This window comes from Argiope bruennichi, chromosome X2, assembly GCF_947563725.1.
Source record: "Argiope bruennichi chromosome X2, qqArgBrue1.1, whole genome shotgun sequence".
NCBI lineage: Eukaryota > Metazoa > Arthropoda > Arachnida > Araneae > Araneidae > Argiope > Argiope bruennichi.
The window spans coordinates 23,578,549-23,599,712 of NC_079163.1; the positions used below are offsets into that span (position 1 = coordinate 23,578,549).

The window sequence follows — 21,164 nt, forward strand, 5'->3', positions numbered from 1 at the left end:
TTGGATCAATCTAAAGCCAAAAATTACCTTTCAATCCATTTTTTTAAATTAAGAATATGCTTTAGCGTTATAAAAGTACTACCACCACTAAAAATAATACAACGATTATTTAAATTAGCATTTGAAAGCTTTATCAATTAATTTACAAACCTTCGTGTTCTTTTAAAGCACAAATCAAAGCAGCAAGTGCACCTCCTTGACTAAAACCTAGAATTCCATCAAAAGGTCCCTAAAAATTAATAAAAGAATTTTAGAATTCTGAAATAAACATGTTTTAACATAGAGGATATTGTAAATGAATATTCTGTTTTAAGTAATCAAAGTTTTCACTGGCTTCTTCCATATAGCTTTAGAAAACGTTTGTTGCTGTGATCATATCATTATTTCTTACGTAAATTTGTGATCTGAAGACTAAGCACTAATAAAATAGGTTGTCTCCTCCCTCCCTCTTTGTTAACCATCAAATAAACTAACAAGGAAACTTTTTTTAAAAATTTGAAAGCGTTAAACAAAAAGTAACCTTTTAAACAGTGGCTGATAAAGAAATTGTTACCCCTCATCCAAGCAGTTCAACAGAAATGTACTTTCATATAGTGAGGAGGCATAACAGCATTTTTATTGTTCTAAAATGCGGTTAGAAAATCGTAAACATGCATGTCTCCCTATGTTCTCCTTTATCAAGTACGATATCACATAGATGAATATCGTACTTGATAAGGGAAGAAATAAGACAGTAAGACAGAAGTGGGAAACACACACACACACACACACACACACACACACACATATATATATATATATATATATATACATATATATATATATATATATTGCTTTTAAATAAAAGATTATTAATTCGAAAAAAAGTTTTAAAAGTTATGAGTATTAAAAAAAAACAATACAATGAGACACAAACGTTAAAATAGTATAATTAGGTCATACATACATTTAAAGCACGCACACACATGCACATTAAAAAAAATTTAAAAAATTAAGCAAATCACTTGTAATTCCCTTTGAAGTATGTATTATACCAAATGGAATATCTGGAAAAAAATTAGATTAATATCCGCGTTGTACTTCGGGAAAAAACGCCTTTTCTTAAATTGTTGTTCTATTATTTAAAATGCTTTTTATATGGTCGCTATTCATAAAAAAGTGGTTAAGAAGTATTTTGAACACAAATTCCGATCTCCAAACCCATACAACATTACATTCACTAACATAACTTATCAATGTTTTCGGTATTTCAAAATGCTTTTTTTACTAATTTTACTAAAAATGCTTTTTTTACTAAAAAATGACCACATAGGTATTAACTGAAATTGCAAAAAACACGTATAGCATCTAATATTTTTTTTACTGCACAAATCTGAATACAAAAAGGACTTGACATTTTTGGCAAACCTCCCTTTTTGCGAAAAAAATTGAACCACCCCAAAAATACAGAAAATTACTATATATGGTATTTACTAAATATTTCCTTCTTCATTGATTTGGCATACTGCCAAATTAAAAACCCTGAATCTTGAAAATTAAAAAAAATGTGGATGCAAAATTTTACCGAATTTATTAATGACCGTAAAGCAACTGTTCACATGTTTGGTTTATTTATGTGTTCGGCTTCGAAAAAAGTCTGGGAAAACGAATTAAAAAAAAGTTCGTTTAAGAAAAATGAGTTCAATTATTGTAGTTTAAATCATAAAATAGAGCTTAAAGGCAGGATGCATTAATATGCTATTAGCGAAATTTAGCTGCAACAAAAGGTCCGTGCAAAGAAACACAATAAATTGCAAATATAACGTTTTGGAGGGGGGGGAGGCAACGGATTCTGCAAATGGCGAGATATATTTTATATCAAGCATCTCTCTTATGAGAAAGGCAGTAGAACATTAATAATGTATCTGGGTGTTAAAAAGCACTGACATGAAAAGCATGACATTTCTGAATGGGTGCAATGGTTGTTGGAAATTTAATAGGTGCTTCTCCACTCAGAAAAATGAATACAGTTTTTTTTATTTATCTGGAAAATAGAAAATGGTGAGAGGGAAGTGATCATTACTAACATATCTAGAAATCATGAGCTTTCATGTGGCTGGGACTGGAAAATTCTTTTCTTGGATTTCCATTAAAAAGCATATAAATCATTTTTTTGCTTCGTTTCGATAGTTTTATTTTGTCTTTCTAATCCTGATTGTGTTAATATTCATTATGTCATGGGCAACACCATGCAGGTACTGCTAGTTTTGAATGTTAAGAAGGTAATGAAATTGCTTTTGTAAAATCATAATAAATGGAATAAAAATCAATTTCTAAAACCTTAGAGCTTCATAGCCATTTATCTTTTATACTACTGAAGGTTGATAAACCTTTAATGCATTTTAATGGGGGGAAAAGGTCATTAATAAAAGACTGTAAGCAAAGCTTTCTTTCAATGCAATTTTGTGTTTTGATATTTTTTAATTCTCACAATAGACATCAAGAAAAAAACACTGAGAAATGCATTATACCAGGATAAATAGTTCCGAATATGATCCAAATACATAAATGCCCGATATATTTGGGAAAAAATAAGTAATAAAGCTTACATTAAAAACGAAAGTTATTTAAGATTGTAGATAGCTTACAATATTTCTTATCTGTATAAAGCCATACATTCATGAATGTAACTTTCAATATACTATCAGCCTGAGTTAAGATCATTTATTGTGAAAAAATGATTGATTTATTCAAATATTTTTAAATGGTTTAATAGCAAAATACAAAATGCTCCAATTATTTAGTTCAAATTAGAGCTTCAGTAGTATTTCATATTCAGATGAAAGAATTTGCTTTTAATAAAGATTATATTTACTCATTGTAAGAACACCACACAGAATTAAAAATAGTTTTATATGCATGCTATTTTCAATGCCCATAGCATGCTAGTTAGTAACTAAGTATTGTAAGAAAAGAAATGATTGCAAAAGTGGAAAATTTATTTTTTAACAAAATTTATCATCCTTTATGTCAGATTGTATATATTTGTGAGAATAATATGAAGCCATGAATATAATTTATACATCATGCAGTGATTAGTTCTCAATTATTCAAAAGATTTTACTTAGCGTATCTGGAGGGAATTTTATTCCTATCTGAGAGTTTCATTATGCAGACATTTGATAAATGGTTTTAAAAATCAGCAGTATGAAAATACACCAATAATTATTAAAAGGGACTAATATGCAGTTGAATAAACGTGATCTAAGGGTCAGTCAGCAGTTGGACGAATAATACACAAAACACAGTTATTATTAAATAACATTCACTTAAAACTTTGAAAATTGAACATTAGTCATTTGCTAAAAATAAATAAAAGTAAAATATCCACATCTTTGCAGGAAAAAATTTCAAGAAGGAAAAACTACACATATGAAATTAATTCAAATGCTATTGAACTCTTTAGTTAAGTAAAGATACGATTAAAAATGCTTCATTATATGAAAAAAGGAAATGAGTATGATGATTTATAGAGAATGAGAGAGAAACAATAAGATTAATATCAGCAACTTCCATCGATGCGCATATGCTTTGTAATAATATTGGATCTATGCATTATCGATGGAAAAAGGAGTGCCAGAGCCTAAAATGGTTAAATCAGAGAAAAGGGCTTTGATATGATAGGAAAGCTCTTGAAGGGGAACTTAGCAGTCACTTATACAGATGGCTTCTCAGACAAATTCCTCAACAAAGAAGGTGCTGTTCTCTTCCTTCTTCCAGATGGTAAAAGACAAAAACAAAATTAATACGTGCATAATTTCCTCTACAACAATGATCTTCTAATAATTAGGGAGGGCCTTATCTTATACCTGAGTAATTCACAAGCTACGGACTCCACGATTCAGATTCAAAATCGGTTTGGAAACTATCAGAAATGGAGATTAGCCTCACTTCCATTATGAATGTCTATAATGGTTTTATAACAAGAGAAAATCCTGTGTGCTATAATGGGTACCCACATATATAAATATGGAGGGTAATGAGTGTGCTGATTCATTGGCCAAAGAAGCCTAGTGACACTGATCAATCCAATGCCCCCAATCATGCTTGCAAACGCAAATCCAGCGACCAGATGTAGACTTTTGACTCTTACTCTTAAGAAACCACTTATAACAGACTTTGATTGCCTAAGAAACAATACATCCACAATAGTTAGATCAAGAACAAAACACTATAAGGGCATGGAAATTCATTCAGACAAAACAAGATCATGCATCACCGTAAAAACTGCTTTGAAGTCCAGCTCATGCCAAAACTTATCTTTGAGTGCTTAGCTTTTGCCACAAATATATTAAAACTCAGAATGGTACTACTCATTGATCAACTGCTGGAAATCGTGTACAACCCTGAGGCACCGGAATTGGCCACAATTATTCAAACCTTTGGGGAAGTCTGATGCTGAAATTGTGTTTTAAATTTTTCTTTGGAATATTTCAAAGATTTAAGGTATTGAATATTTTTAAGGTTTTTAGTGCATTGAGTTATATGTTTTGAAGGATATATGAAGTTTTAATTATTTATTGCTGTTTGCTACTAACCCATAAACATGGGAACAATAGCACTGAATCAATGCAATCTATTAAATGATTTTTTGAATGATATAAAAATAAAATTTATTTCAGAAATCTTCTTGATACAGAGCAGCAAGCAGAGAAAATAAAAGAGAACTTCAAGTAATGCAACATGCAAATTTTTTAACTAATTTCTTTCATCCACGTTTTGAATAAACAGTTAATTAGTTTCAATTCTAAATTAAACCTGAATACAACATTGTGATTTATTTGCAAATAGATATTTTTCCATTTAAAAGGGAAAAAAAATTTTAATTTCTGTCAGAAATTCATTATTTCGAAAAAAAAAAATGTGAGAGAGGAAGGGAATAAAATTCACAGAGAAAACTGATAAAAATACACCAAATAAAAGCTGTTTAACAAAACGAATTTCCAAGTTTTAACACTTTTTTTTAAAGCTATAAAACTTAAACTGAGCTCCTCATTTTCAATTATTTATAAACACATGTAGAGGTGATTTTTATCTCACCCTAAAATAAAGATTTTTTCTTCATGCATGTGTTTAATTTTGTGTTAATTTCATGCATGTGTTTAAGTTTTTAATTTTTGTTTGCATTTTAAGTCTTTTTTTTCTCTTCAACAAACATGTTTTTTTTTTTTTTTTTTTTTTTTTTTAATATTATAATGCATTTACAACTGCTCCAATAAAAAAAAATATTCTTAATTTAAGCAATATATTGCGATAAAATTTCTGAAGCAAAGAAAAATAAACATATAAAAAATTATGAATATTAAGAGCAGCCAATTCTTTTTCTGCAAGGAACATTTTTAGCTTCCTTGAGAAACAAATACTTTTTTTCTTACTTGGAAAACATAGAAAGAACTATTTAACTATTTTCTTGATTAATTACCTGAGATTTAAAAGCTTCAGCAATGGTATTTACAGATTCCTCAAAACCTTCAACATCATTACAGGATGTTTTGGAACTGAAGTCTTTAGTATTATCACAGAACCACCAACTACGACCTAAATGCAGAAATAGTGAACATATTTTATTGTGAAGCATGTAATAGAGGAAATAAGAGGATTTGAAGATATACAAATAACTGTGAACTTAGCATAACAATAAATTGGAAAAAATCAAATTCAGGTGAAAAATAGCAAACAAATCTCAATGCAATACAATTACAAAAAAATTTTAATAAAAAAAGTTTAATACAACTATAAAAAAGTTTAATTACATAACAAAATATAGAATTTTAGAAGTAATAGGAAATAGCATTCTAATCTTAAAAACAAAAGAAGATAGGGGGAAAAATGTGGCACAAAGATGCAAAGCATCATCCATTCAGTACAAAAAGACACATAGTGGACAATAATGCTAAGAATAGGATGGTTAAAAAGTGCATTTGTTTTTTCATGATTTCTTGCAATTGAAGTTACAAAACGATTCAAGAAAGAAAAAAATCAACTAGTTATAACAATATAACTTTATTTGAGATTTTCAAATTTCTTACCATCCGCTGCAATGCATATTTGGATCATCATTTGAATTTCACATAGCACACATTGGAGCATAGAGAGTAACACATTGGCATAAGCATCCATAATTTGTCGTTTAAGGTCCTATAATGTTTGTGGAGGCGTCGCATACATCTGCTGTTTCAGGTATCCTCACAGGAAAAAGTCATGTGAAGTCAGATCAGGGGAATGTAGAGACCAATCTTCAAAAACACCATACCCATTTCTTTGCAAAGTTCCTTGAAGATGTACTGCTTGACTGGAAATGTCTTATGAGCAGGAGTGCCGACATGTTCAAACCATGGATTTCTAAGATCAAACAACAGGTTCTCCAAAAAATCTGGTGTTACTTTCTGAAGTAGTTGTAAATATTGTGCACCTGTTTAGGTGTCACTGTAAAATATTGGCCTATCAGCTTGTTATTATAAATCGCACACTAAATATTAATAGCAAATCGCTTTGGATGTCTAACATCGTTAAAACATCTAAGATTTTTCAGTACCCAGTAATGGAGTGCTTTGCCTATTGTATATACCATTCCGTGAAAAGCATATCTCATCCATCCACACTATATCTGCAAAGAATGTTGGCTGGACATGTATCCAATTCATGAAGTTGCATCTTGCAAACCGTTGCTTGGTATTCCTGTTCAGAAAAACTTATTGAGGCTTTGGTCGATAAGGATCAGCTCCTAATTCGTTTAGGATTTTCCAAACATGACTTTTTGAGAGGCCACAGTGTACTGATCTCTCTTATGCTACATTTTGGATATCAGTGGTATATGCTAATACCTCATCTGGTTGAAATTGCCATTTTACCTTAGCTGACTTGGTAGATCAAGCTTGACTAATCACGCAGCCTCTCTCCATTAAACGTTTTACAAGAATTAGGATGGTTTGATGAGAGGGATGCAGGCCTGCAGGAAAACATTGCAGGTACAATCTTGCAGAGGATCGTGACTTGTGTCCACATTCACCAGATAGTAAAACCATCTCATAATACTCAGCCTTGTAAAACTGTTCCATGATCACCAGCATCAAAAAACTCAAGAAGATATATCTTTTATAGTTATCTCAGGTGAAGAGATGTGTCATCTCTTATATATCTGCATGCTGCAAAATCTTCGAACACAAATGCAAGTTACATTGAGATGACGCGACACTATTTTACAAAATCACATATTGCCTACTTTGTTTATGAAGACAATCAATACAAGGATGCAATCCTCAGGGTTTCAACCACTGTGTTTTTTTTATTGGAAATCAGAAACAATATCTCTGTGCCATACTGCAGTATCATGTTTTGCCTGAAAGATGATCATTTCCTCTTCCATTCAAATTTCATGAGATCACAGGGTAGGAAATCACAAAAAAATAAATGTGCTTTTTAATTACTCTATTATTTGTATTAATATTCACAAGGTTCTTTTCATACTAAATCGTTGATGCTCTACATCTTTGTAAATCATCTTTTTTTCTCAATCTCATTCTGTTTTTGAGATAGGAATGCTGTCTCTGCAGTTTCCCACCAAGTAGCGCAGTAGGCGGCTTTATTCAGTAGCGCATCGCAACTTTACTATATCTAGACATCACTTTTATAAATATAGCAACAGAAGTTAAGAGGGTGGCAAGGGACTTTAGAGAGCATACTGTATATTAATGATTGGTAAAATCAAAAATTTTCGTAGAAAGGATTCTTCAGCCTTTTTTCAGTGTTAAAAGTCCTATATTTTATATTTCTGTTTAAATTTAACAGATGTAATAGGTAATTGCATTTCGAAATGTGTCACTGATTAATAAATACACATAAATGCATGTATTACCCCTTTAATTTTTTTTTCCTTAACAATTTAAAAATTATATACAATAAACCAAAATATATGCTTCAAGTTTATAAAAAGCAGAATTTCAACATTTCCTATCAATGGAATTTTATTGTAAAATCTAAATTTTAGTCCAAACATATTTTATAATCAGAAAAAAAAATATGTAAACATTAAATTAATAATCCCAATAACTGAAGAAGCTTCTGTAAAATTTCATACAATTAAGAGTAAATTAAAAAAAAATTAGCTTCAATTAAATATTTAGAAACAAATATTCACAAAAAATCAATTGTGGCGTAAAAGAAAATATTTTTTATGTAGTTTCTTTACGAAGGTAACTGACACTTGAATTTAGTTGAAAATCCAAGCATTGAAGAACATTTAGCAACTGAATTTGAAGATATCAATAAACCATAATGCTTACAAAATTTTATCAAAATAAATAAAAATATTGTACACTAACCTCCTCTCAATTCTGTGGCTCCTTCTTCAATTGCGCTGACACATGATTCTGAGGGAATTTCATGGGGTGCATCCACAAATACTGAAAAAAAAAAAATGTATTGCATAATTGTAATATTAAACTAAACAAGTAAATATTTAGAAAAACACCTCTTATTAATATCCGTATTAAAAAAATATATTTTTATTATATAATGGATTGCATTAAAATAATGTTAACAGGGAATAGGCTAATACATAATATTTAAAAGATGATTAATTTTAGATAGAATATAAAGCTGCAAAAAGAACATAGGAAAAAATGAAAACATTGATTTCAAGTAACTTTTGAAAGTATATTATAAAAAATTCAACAACTCAATGAATTCATATAAATGATTTTTTTTTTTCCTTTATTTTTACCTAATTCAGCAGTACTTTTGATAGTCTTTCGAAAACCACCAATTTTATCTTTGAAAGATTCAGCATCTTGTCTAAGAAAAAAAAAAAGAGAAAAAAAAACTGTTACATTTACTAACAATATTTGACACCTAATGATGATAATAAAATCTTTTTAATAAAAAGGCAACAACACTTTTAGAAGTTTTAAGGCATATTTCAAACAGTATTGTAATATATCAATCATTTTTTTAATCTATTCACATACAAAATTTCATGCCTTTATCTGCACAGTTTGCTTATTTTATAATTTAGAAGAGTTTATCATGAATATCTGTTAATATGCAAATATTTACCAAATGTTGCAAATAGTATTGCAATATTCAATCAAAATGACTTGAAAGAAATTTACTAATCATGCATACAGTTGTTTACTTTGAGTGGCTGACAACTGCAACTTTGACTCAATAAAGAAGGGAAACTAGAAAAATTAAATATTTAAGGTATCTCAGCAAAAGAGTGCAATTCCAAAAAAGAAAAAAAAAATGATTTGCTTGCATTTTTGTGCTTGTTACACTCTATGTAAATTTGATGCATGTGTTTTCAAGTACAGTTAGAAGAATGAAACTTGTAGGTGTTCATTTTGAATAAATTTTGTAAACATATCAATGTATTATTTGATCACTTAAAAAATTAATAAGACTTAATCAATGTATTATTTTTTGATTCTGTCTTTTCAATAACCTACTGTAATATGCACATCAACTTTGAAATGTACAATGAAAGATTCATTCAAAAAACAGTCTGAGGTATGAAACAGTAATTAATAAATTTGTCCTTTAATACCCATGCAAATTTAACAGAATAGTATGAAACTTTGTGTGTACACAGATAAACATAAGAGTAATATTTCCTAAACTGATATTGTTAAAGGGTTGTATAAAAATTCAACTGTCTACATTTTTTACTATCAATTTCCACACAATCTAAAGTGTATTTATATAATTGGCCACTATATGTAACAAAACTTTGTAATTGAAAACATAGATTTTGAAGTAATATTTAAGTATATAAATGCTTGTTACACCTTTTTGAGGACAACCTATATAAATAAGAATTATATAAACACTCGATAAATACCTCTTTTAAATACATGTCACAGATGCGACAAGAAGAAATATAGTCTTGCTAAGTTTATTATTTTTGAGAAAATGAGCCACATCTTTGTTCCAGACTACAAATTAACTTTTCTTCTACATATGAAGAAATTTTCATTAAGAGTAAATAAAACTGAGATTTTTTTTTAACTTTAAATGTACTGGTTTTAAATGTATATTATAAAGTATTGATAAATTAATTAAATGATGATATTATAAGATAATAAAGGCAGATGAAATTAAAGGGTACAATAGTGGCACTATGTCTATAGTCAGACCCGATTTAAATGTACTGAAATTTAGCAATTTTAATTTTAGAAATTTCTTTCTTAGAAAATTTAAAATAAATCCATTGAATTTAATAATTGTAACTAACATTAAAGCCAGCATACCTGTAACCATGAAGGCACAAAATCTGAAAGAAACAAGAACAATTACAAATAAGAAAAATCCAATTTCAGAAAAAAAAAAAAAACTTAAATTTAAATTTAAATAAAACTGAATTTACTTTAAAAAAATATAAAAATAATTCTTGCACATACTTTCAGTTTTTTAGGAGCTGCCATATGATATTTGCCTTCAAAGACCTGAAAAAAATTGTTTAAAATCTAATAATATATTTAATTATATGAAAATTTCATTTCTCATAAACCTTGCTTTAAATAAAAGCCTCAAATAAGCAATAAGCATTATGAATATTTTTAAAAAGCACAAATTTTTTGAAGAAGTTAAATAATGGTTGAAAGAAACAAGAAAACTAAGACTCAACTTACTACTTTCAAAGTCGCCTTAAATTTAATTTTTTTGCCAAAATTTTTTTAAAGTGCTTTATAACTATTTATCAATCTAATAAATATCTGAAAAACAGAATAGATTTGCTAATGTTTAAGCTAAATTTAAATTTCACTGAAAGCTTTATGAGAAATATATAAACAGATGAATTCAAAAAGTAAAATCAAGTAATTTTTTTAGACATTCAAAATAAAAATAAATAAAAACTTGTAATGTCTAGTAGCTAATGTTATTAAGATACTACAGCAATAAATTAAAAAGAAACATTTCTTTCTAAAAATGAGAAAAAATCCCATTTAACTGATTAACAGGGGAAAAGGTTTATTGCTGTAGGAAATGAAATTTTCCATAAAAAGTGTACCTAATAATTATATGAACATTTTGAACTCGGATTAATCGTTTTTATACAAATAGGCAAACTTCCTACCTGAATTCAACAAGTTAAAAGAATGAATAAATTTTTATCCATGAACTTCATACACACACACAGATATATATATATATATATATATATATATATATATATATATATATATATATATATATATATATATATATATATATATATATATATATATATATATATACTAGCCTTTATACAGTAAAAAAAAAAAAAAAAAGTCTTATAAGCCTTACTGAAAGTATCTTCACAAACGATGAATCACAATTTATCTAACTGAAGCATATTGTTGAATAATAGAAATCCTTTTTTAATATAAGTTTTCATCAACAAAATAGGATAGACATTAAATAATTATAAAACAAAGATAGTTCCAGTGTCTTATTTTTACAAAATATAATTGTTAAAAACTAACCAGAATAATTTTTTATACACAATAAATAACATTAAAGAGCTGGTTGACATTACAAGTTGAAGTAATAAATAGTATAAGAAATTATTAAATTTAATATGATAACAACCCACGTAAATCTTTAAAAGGAACAGAGAAATAAATTTGATTATGAATTTGGAATAAGAGAAGCATTATCAATTCAAATACGCAGGGATACTCACCTAGTCGGGGAAAGATAAACAGAAAATTCAATATCGGCGGTAAATCTTGACGCCGAATGGGCAATGTTATTGTCCACAGGAGGATGGAGGTTTGATTTCCGGCGTATGCTCCTGAACGGGATAACAAAATCAAAACACGAATATCACAAGAAATTTAATATCTGCCAGAATCAACAAAGAAAGCTAAAATAGCTTTCACTTTATGACAATCTTGAGCGGAGAAATCACAAATCCAATCTAAAGACAGTAAATACAACCCAGATTGGCACGGAGGGAATCTCTAGCGGCCGTATTCACGAACCGTAGTTAAACATCAGCTGATAATTAAGCGCTGCTCAGCGGTCAAATCGGTATTTCCAGACAAAACCGGTTATCGATTTTCCCCAGTTTTGCCCAATTTTTGATCATCCGACAACGGATGGTCACATTCTGATCAACTGTTTTTCGGGCGTAGTTGCCGACTTGCGATGATTTCGAGATGGAGAAATTGGTAATGTTTAGACTAATAAAGAATCTAATATCATTGTTATCGCGTATTTGAACTGAAATTGATCGTTTTTGTTCATTACAAGAAACGTATTAGAATATTATTTTGAAGAAAATAAAAATTATGTTTGCTTGTATTTTGATTTTATCTAAGGTAATCTATTAAATATTCTTGAGAAATCCGGAATTTTATTATCTGTATATTGTAAATTATAATATGATTTTTTAAAAGTAAGATTGATGCATAATGAGGACGGTAAGATGCAGAATGTATCCTATGACTACCTATCGTGTTTGTTAGTTCACGAAAAAGTGTGGATTCGAAATATCTACCTGCTACGAAAAGCAGTTCCACTTCTTCTGAGACAACTCAACTCCTGGAATTCCTGAAAACGAATTCGGAACTTTTTTTCGGCGAACTTTGCGATGTGTGGCGTTACAGTTCCATCGCATATGTTTATACTAAAAATCCTGTTTATAATTCTGTATATAATTTTGTAAATAATTTCAACTAATTAAATGTCTTAGTATTTTTTAGATTGGCTCTCTTCAGTGTTGATGACTGATTGATTTAATTTAATAGCAACTCGAATTAATATCGATTCGTACGTTCGATGTGAATTCATTTCAGCGCGAAAAGAGCGATCGCAGGCGAGGTGAGTAATCCCTATTCATTTTCATTGCTCATCAGTTTTCGATTGCCACACTAACTTGGTCGGTAGTGATTGTTAGTGGTGTTCCAAATCTGGATATCCATCCATGTACAAGCGCATGTGCAGTTGTCTCAGCTGTCATGTCAACGGTAGGTATTACCTCAGACCATCTAGTAAATCTTGCCTTCAGAAATGGGAAGCGGTCTTTAGAGGTATGAGACGCGTGAGGATAGAACCTGGGACCTTTTGGTTAGCAGTCCAGTAACGATCCGATTTTACCAAAACAGCTGTTCGGGTAGAAGCGCTGTTACTGGCTTATATGCTATTCACCACAGGTCCTATGTAATCGAGGTGGATGTTAGAAAAACGAACATCTGCTTCAGAAAATGTGCTTAGTGGAGCTTTCGTATACTGAAATACCTTAGCACGCTGGCATTTAGTACAAGCACGAACTCTATCTCTAATATCAGATTTCATTTTTGGCCATATGAATCGTTTGGATATTAAATTTGAGGTAGCTCATGTGCCAGGATGAGATAGGAAATGCACATTTTCAAATATAATTTGCCTACATGCTTTCGGAATAAAAGGTCGTGGGTGATTAGTTGACATATCACAAATTAGATGAATATCCTCCAAAGCAAAATAATGTTTTTCTATCTTTAATAATGAGTTAAATGTAAGTAGTTGCTATAATTCAGAGTCAATTAGTTGCTCTTGAGCAATTTTTTTATAATCCAATTGTGGAGAAGCTGTGATAGCATCGATTTCGATTCGCGAAAGCGTATATGCAATTATATTATCTTTACCAATAACATGACGGATGTCAGTTGAAAATTGGGATATAAAATCCAAATGTCTAAGCTATTGAGGACTACATTGCGTTTACCGTCTGATCTTTAAGAGACGATTATATTGTAAATGCAACTGCAACACCCACTTATGTATCCAACCTCATTTTAATGATGAGGAAACTTAATCCAACAAATCCAACTTATCACGGTAATGATAAATTTTTTTGTAAATCCATCTTTGATATCATGTTCACATGTATTTTTAAGAATTGATAAAGTTCGACCTCCTTTAACTCCGCCATATTCTGGACCTCACAGTCAAAACTCCAACAGATAAAAATCTTGTCATTGATTTAAATGGCCATAATGTAACTGTCACTGTAGACAGATGCAAACCAAAGCGAGCAATTGCTTTTGTATTGTGGGCATGTTACTGAGCTGCAAACCACAAGGTCCCAGGTTCTATCCTCGCTCATACCAATTCGCCACAGTGGTGATCTCGGACGATGATCCTTCAACCTTCGTACAGCTGCTGTGGCGCCATCTACCCACAGAAAACCAAAGTCGTCAGATTCACTTGACGCAGCAACCCCAAAAAAAGGCCGCAGCAACCCAAAAGTCGTCAGACTCACTTGACGCAGCAACAGCAACTACTCACCCACACACGCTCGCCGTAACGCTTGGTGTTACTCAAATGGGTACAGGCACATTAGACTCATCAGCTGAATACATCAGCACTCAACAGCCATATCGTTCATCTCACCTCCGATTCACAGGAGGTCTGTAGTGAATAGCTTATAAGCCAGTTAACAGCTATGCTACACGAGCAATTGCTTTTGTATTGTGGTCATGTTGCTGGGCTGCAAATCACAAGGTCCCAGGTTCTATCCTCGCTCATACCAATTCGCCACACACTATAAAAACTTTTCTGTATCATCTGTTTCCATGGCTACCTCTAATTATAATTTTTCTGACATTAATCAATAAGTTCTTTGAATCAAATATTATGTAAACATCATAGTGCATTTCATTGATTAGGATTTTAAAAAATTATATAGGTCATTTTAGGGAAAACTAATTTCTGTATCAGCTTTATCATATCTTTTTCATTTCCAGTTCTTATAAAATTAAGGGATTTTTTTTTTTATTTCCAACTTTTGTGCTACATGGATATTTTACCCAAAGCTTTTTTCTGGTATGTGTTACTAAGTTTATATACTGTATCATCATATATTAAATATATTGCATTATTCATTATGCTCTTTTTTGTGGGAATTAATTAGACTTTTTAATTGTTGCTTCAGAGGAAGAAATATGCTTATTATTTATATTTATAAAAATATGAATATGTGAAAGAAAGGCAAAAGGAAATTAAAAAGTCTGATATCTGATAAAGCAGCTATCCACGAATACAGATCAAATACGCTTCTACAGTGGGATGATAGGACCAATTGAAAGAAAGGAATTTTAATGTAATGAACCAGATGATTAAAATACAACTCAAGTAAATGTACAATCATTTACAAGTGAAGAAGATAGCATAGGAAAAGTTAATTCATGTAAGTCATCTGAAATTCAAACTCTTTACAATTGATCGTGAAATGTGAATTTCATTCAGATTAATGTTTAAACTATAAGCCTAAGAACCCCAAAACAATTATGAGCAATTCTTTAATTTTAGTTTTCATTATCAGCTCTCTTATTAACCAAACTCAACATTTTATTTTTTTAAAATTTAGTAAAACTTTTTCATTTCTTTACAAATCAAAATCAAATTTCTTTACAGCTTTATTATTCATTAAATCTTTGTAAACTAAAAGGATTAATATTTAAATTAAATTTTGTATGGTGAATACATTGCATTTATTTTTTTCTGTTTAATTTTGTAAAAAATTTCATAAAATTAAAGCTATACAGATGCTTATTTTTCCTTATCTCATTCTTATGCTCAATGTATATAAGAATATCGTATTATACACCAATGCAGGCATTTTATATAATAAATTGAAAAATAACTTTATTACAAATAAATATCGGTTAAAGTGAAGATTAGTGTGCCCTCCGAGTTTGTCGCCAATATGACTAACTAACGGAACGCTCTTCTAGCAACCCTAATGCTGTTTTGTTTACTATTTTTTACAATGTTTGAATTGTACATGAACTACAATTTTATGAAAAATGTTAAATAAAAAATAAAAAAATATATATCGATTAAAGATTTTAATTTTGTATTTTATTATAATTAAAAGTTTCTTTTTACAACTAATAAGACACTGCAATTTTATTTTTAATGTGAATACGAACAGAAAATATTTATTCTTTTGCAATTTTTGATTGTCAGTATGCGCTTTAAAAAAATCGTCTGAATTCTTACTTTACGAAATCATCAGCATTCTTACTTTAAAAGTCAGCTGCAATGGAATTCTTCGCAGTTTGCGTAATTCTTTTGGTGCTCTAACGGTTGGTTCCCTTGATAACTTGTTATGTCGGCAATTGTACAAGAATGGATGTCGGGTAAATGGGATTGAAGACAGTATTTTGAGTCTGCAGAATGGATGAAGGGTGAGTGGAATATATATATATATATATATATATATATATATATATATATATATATATATATATATATATATATATATATATATATATATATATATATATATATATTGAAGTATTTCGAACCAGCAGAGTGGATGAAGGATGAGTGGAATATATTTTTACGAGTTGATGAAGTTGGGAAAAGGATGCTTGTTTGAAATTTTGTTATAGATAATGGTTTGATTGCTTCTTTTTCTTTTGGTTATGTACTGTTCCTGTTATCCAAGCAGTCCTTATGTTCAATATGCTAGCGAAGCTACTAGGTTCCATCTCCCGCTGCTAGCGAAGCAGTAGGATGTTTTTTTTAAGTTAAAAAATTCTGCCCGGTGCTTTTTACAGATACCGAAGGCATCGCATGCTCTAACTTTTGCTCTGCGCCCAACAAACCGGCTCAATACTTATCAGTAAAAAAATCATAATTATATTGCGGATAGTGGTAACCATAACTGTTCTGCAGAAGTGTTATTTACTTTGTACGCCATCTTTATTGCTGACTTGGCATTCTTGGCGCAGCAAGGGGTACACTAAACTTCACTTTTACCATAAACATCCAAGTACATCACTATAACTATTGTTTTTAAAACAGTTATTTTTACAGTACTACAGTAGCTTATATTGATATTTTAAACCCTTCGTTACTAATGTTGCATTGTTTTTATATGTGAACCATTCATAAAATATTTTGATATGTATTAGGTTTGGAAAAATTTAGTAAAAATTTAATTTCATGTAATAATTCTGTTAATATGCTTAATTGTAAATTTTTTTAATCAACATGCTCTTGTAAATTTATTTTTAATGAAGATGAATTACAAACATATTTGTATTTGGATTTAAAAAATTCAGATAGAAATAGTACTCATATAATCTAAATTTTCATAGCTATTTTTCGGAATCAGGCCATCATCATTTGTTATCTCTCGGAACATAATAACTGGTATCAGAATTTGATTCATAATTTTAAGCATACAAAAATATGTTTCAAAGTTTGTCAAAAAATATCAAAAGATAGTTTATCATTATAAAATTTAACAAATACATGTTATATATATACAGTGGCTCAAACAATTGAGAGTATGCCTTACTTTTACTTGATAAATCTGACTTTCAATATAAATAACACATTACCGAGAAGTGCAAACATGATTTTATTTTTACACATGATAAATGGTTTAATTTAAAGTAAAAATAAAGAAAAATTAAGAGAAAACCTCTAAACTGAAAAATTTCAGAAGCATTTTAAATAAACATACGCAGATTTTTTTTTCAAAAAATTGAGAATACACCAGTGAAATTTTTGTAATATCTCGCAAAGAAAAAAGTGTCAATATTTAATTGCATGTCTTTTAGCTTTTATAATGGTCTTTAAACGTCCTGGTACCGATTTGACCAATTTTTGGGGGTATCTGAAGATATTTTACCCCATTCTTCTTGCAAACTTGTATTAAATGGGTTTTGTTTGTAATTTTGTGTTTTTGAACCACTATTTTGAGTGTGGCCCATAAATATTCAATGGCATTGATGTCGGGGCACTGTGGTGGTGTGTGTAAATGCTGTTTACAATGAATAAGACACCACATTTCGACATTACGTGCTTTCTGTTTGGAGTCGTTATCCTACTGACTTCTGGAATCAAGTAATATTCAGTGACGAAAGTAAGTTCAATGTTTTTGGTAGTGATGGTCGATGCTATGTTTGGAGAAAGCCCAATTCTAAACTTCTTCCTAAAAACACCAATCCTTTTGTCAAGCATGGAGATGGTTCACTTCTTGTATGGGGCTGTGTGTCTGCTAAAGGAGTGGGAAATGTAGTTTTCATTGATGGAATCATGGGGATAAGATAATATTTGGATATATTGAAGAACTATTTAAAACTAAGTGCTCAGAATTTGGGTTTAGGGTAAAGTTTTCTGTTTCAACAAGATAATGATCCAAAACATACAGCTAAAATAGTTAAGTTATGGTTGTTGTATAATTGTAAAATGCAATTGCACACCCCTCCTCAATCTCCAGATCTCAATGTGATTGAAAATTTGCTAGCACAGTTAGGAAAATCAGTTGAAAAACACGATATTAGGTTCAAGGAACGCTTAAAAAGAGTATTACAAGAAGAATGGTCGAAAATATCCGGCGAAACAACTCAAACTCTTGTCAACTCAATGCCAAGCCGTTTACAAGTTGTTCTAAATGCAAAAGGATATGCAACAAAATATTAATTTTTTTTTTCTCTTTTTGTTGACAGATTTTGCTAGATGTATACTCAATTTTGCGACTTTGGTATTTGTAACTTTGACATAAAAATTACTGTAATAAAAATATTATTGATTCCTCCGTTTTGTTTTTTAGTCTAATACTTTTCTTAATGTATATTTTGTCGTTCTTATAAATATTTGCCATAATTAAAAATTTGAAGATCAAAAAGAATAAAATTAAAGAAGAAAGAGTATGTGTATACTCAATTTAGGGAGCCATTGTATATGTAAGCATTATTTTATGTGAAACAGAATGCAGTTTCGAAGACAGTGAAGAGACATTCGATTTCGTGACGTCTTTTCATTTCATCTTGGAGAAGCACTCATTATGTGCAAGCAGGAGCGACGAGCAACGCACAACACAGAGCGACACAGAAAGAAATGAGGAAAAAGCCCTTGAACATTTTATCTCTGGTCTTATACAACCTGAGATATTGATAGGGAAAATATTTCTCCATAGTGCTTATATATAATGAGATCTCGATAGGGACCCTCACTACACGCACCAACGAGGCAAGGGAAACACAGGGATTCCCCCAAAAAGAATTTGTCATGTTAGCGGTATTTTGTCCCTTCACTCGGAGTGTGGGAAAGTTAGGCTTTTAGCCGATTCAACAATCTTACAAAGCCTCCCCTGAATCAATCAAGTACAGAAAGCGGAATTGGATCAGGAAATAAGAGAATATCTTAGAATGAAGATACTATGGGCTAAATTAAGATAAAACCTTGGAAATTAATTAAATTGAAATTAGAGTTTAAAATATCATTACTTATATATAAAATAAGTATGTTATTTTGCATTCAAATACTAAAGATTGAACAAAGAAATTTATTATAGAAATATTTCAAGCAATCAAAATATATCTCATTTCTGTTAAGTTTTAATTATCCTAGTTCATTGCTGAGTTATAATGGAGCACATTTTTATTCCATTCAATCCAAAACAACAAATGCCTTCAACAAGGAGTCAAGTGAAAAAAGGTTTTATATAGAAATTTTTATATTGGAATTAGTAAAATTAAGTTTCATGAAGTAAAAATGAATCTTGATAAAGATCTGATTGTTTACTATCCATGAATCATGCATATATTTTATGTAAAGATATTGCCTCTAAAATAACCATAGTTAATATCACTCTTATTCAAATTTATCAGAACTATATATTTTCTAGTTAACAACTGTTTACTCATTCAAATAAATTTCAAAATTTTACAAAAGGTTTAGTATGAGATACTAATAAATTCTCATCTCTTGCACAGTAAAATTCAGCAGTATAATAATATTATTTAAATTGACATATAATTATTTGCTTTGTTTAAATGGATATTGGTTTTCATAAGGAATTCTCCCATTTTCATACACAGTTTTGACTGATTTTAAATTGTACTTTTTACAGTTTCAAATTCTTTTTTTGGATTTTCTCATAAACAAAGGGCATAAATTAATGTAAATTAATAAAACACACTTCTTTCAGAAATTAAATAGTCAGATAACAATTTAATTTCTGTAGGAAACTATTGATATTAATGTAAAAAATAAAATGCTACGAAAATTTACAGCCTACCTGCTAAATAAATCAAGCCAGAGAAACAATCCAAAAAAAAAAAAAAAAAAAAACAACGAGTTGATATTATACAACCATTTCTATGGGATTGTCACTAGACATTAGTGCAATTAATTCATTGTAAATGGAAATCTGATTTCTTGTAAATAGAATCGATGAACAATAAAAATAGCAATCGTATAATAACAATAACATTTTAAGGCGCCAACTTTCAGGTGATATTCATGTGACATATTTGGACCAATGAAGATCCACTACTAGGACGAAACCGCAGGAAAAGCTGGCTACATCCGTCCGTCATAGATTTTGCAATATTATAGCGAATTTTTTTTCACTCTCAAATTAGAGTGCTAAATTGTTTAGATTCAGATCAGCTTACAATAGTTTTGGTTTTTAATACTGGAACCTTTTCACCAGCACAAATCTCCACCAACTGGGAGAATTTTCGGCATATTTTAAATTCAAAATCCCTCCCCCCCCTTCAAAATTAATAGCAATGATGACGCAGAAAATGCAATTGGTAGTCTAGGAAAAATTCTAACGGAGGCACTCGTAGAAGCCTCAAAACCAAAATTTAATAAACCTCCAGAGAAGCTTCCTTTAGAAATCCAAAACAAAATTAAACTGTGAAATTACCTGCGGAGACTTTGGCAACGTTCTTGCGACCCGCAGAATCCAGGATGAAGTAGGTCACTTCGAGCAACGGCGAGCTGAACTGCTAGAAAATCTTGACACGCGCGGACTTTGGCGCCGCTCCTCCTTTCTCAGAAAACCTCTCTCCCCAATCCCCCCTCTAAGGGGGGAGACGGGAGAACTCGGCCTTGCTCCAATAGAAAAGGCGGAAATCTTGGCGCGTGGCTGTCAACCCCCCCTGACGAAATACGTCACAGATCAGCTGGAGAATTTTTTGACACGTGAACATGTAAACAATCTCGAACCCGTTCGGCCGACGGAGATCATAGAATTTATAAAAAACGTTAAGCCGAATAAATCGCCAGGATTGGACCTAATTACAAATCGCATGATTAAAAATCTCCTGCCTAAATTTATTTTATATTTAATTTTTTTAATAAACAAACTAATGGAACTCTGTTATTTTCCCGATTGCTGAAAAACA

General features: G+C 30.3%; 1 protein-coding gene across 5 annotated transcripts in view; it reads right to left on the reverse strand.

The window, feature by feature from the left end:
• Positions 1-20,807, reverse strand: part of LOC129960008 (esterase OVCA2-like) — a 44,511-nt gene extending 23,704 nt beyond the window's left edge. For 4 of the 5 annotated variants that reach the window (XR_008783498.1, XR_008783499.1, XM_056072998.1 and 1 more), the window contains exons 1-7: positions 11,702-12,136; positions 10,437-10,481; positions 10,287-10,309; positions 8,762-8,832; positions 8,361-8,441; positions 5,462-5,577; positions 151-229 (exon numbers count right to left, since the gene is read on the reverse strand). Coding sequence is in view for 3 of the 5 variants with exons in the window: in XM_056072998.1 (XP_055928973.1) it covers positions 151-229; positions 5,462-5,577; positions 8,361-8,441; positions 8,762-8,832; positions 10,287-10,309; positions 10,437-10,460 (394 nt within the window). In the remaining 2 variants the exon portion in view is untranslated. Of the gene's footprint in view, positions 1-150; positions 230-5,461; positions 5,578-8,360; positions 8,442-8,761; positions 8,833-10,286; positions 10,310-10,436; positions 10,482-11,701; positions 12,137-20,683 lie in introns of those variants that run through there. The other variant, XM_056072996.1, reaches the window with a different exon arrangement.
• Positions 20,808-21,164: the final 357 nt, after the last annotated feature.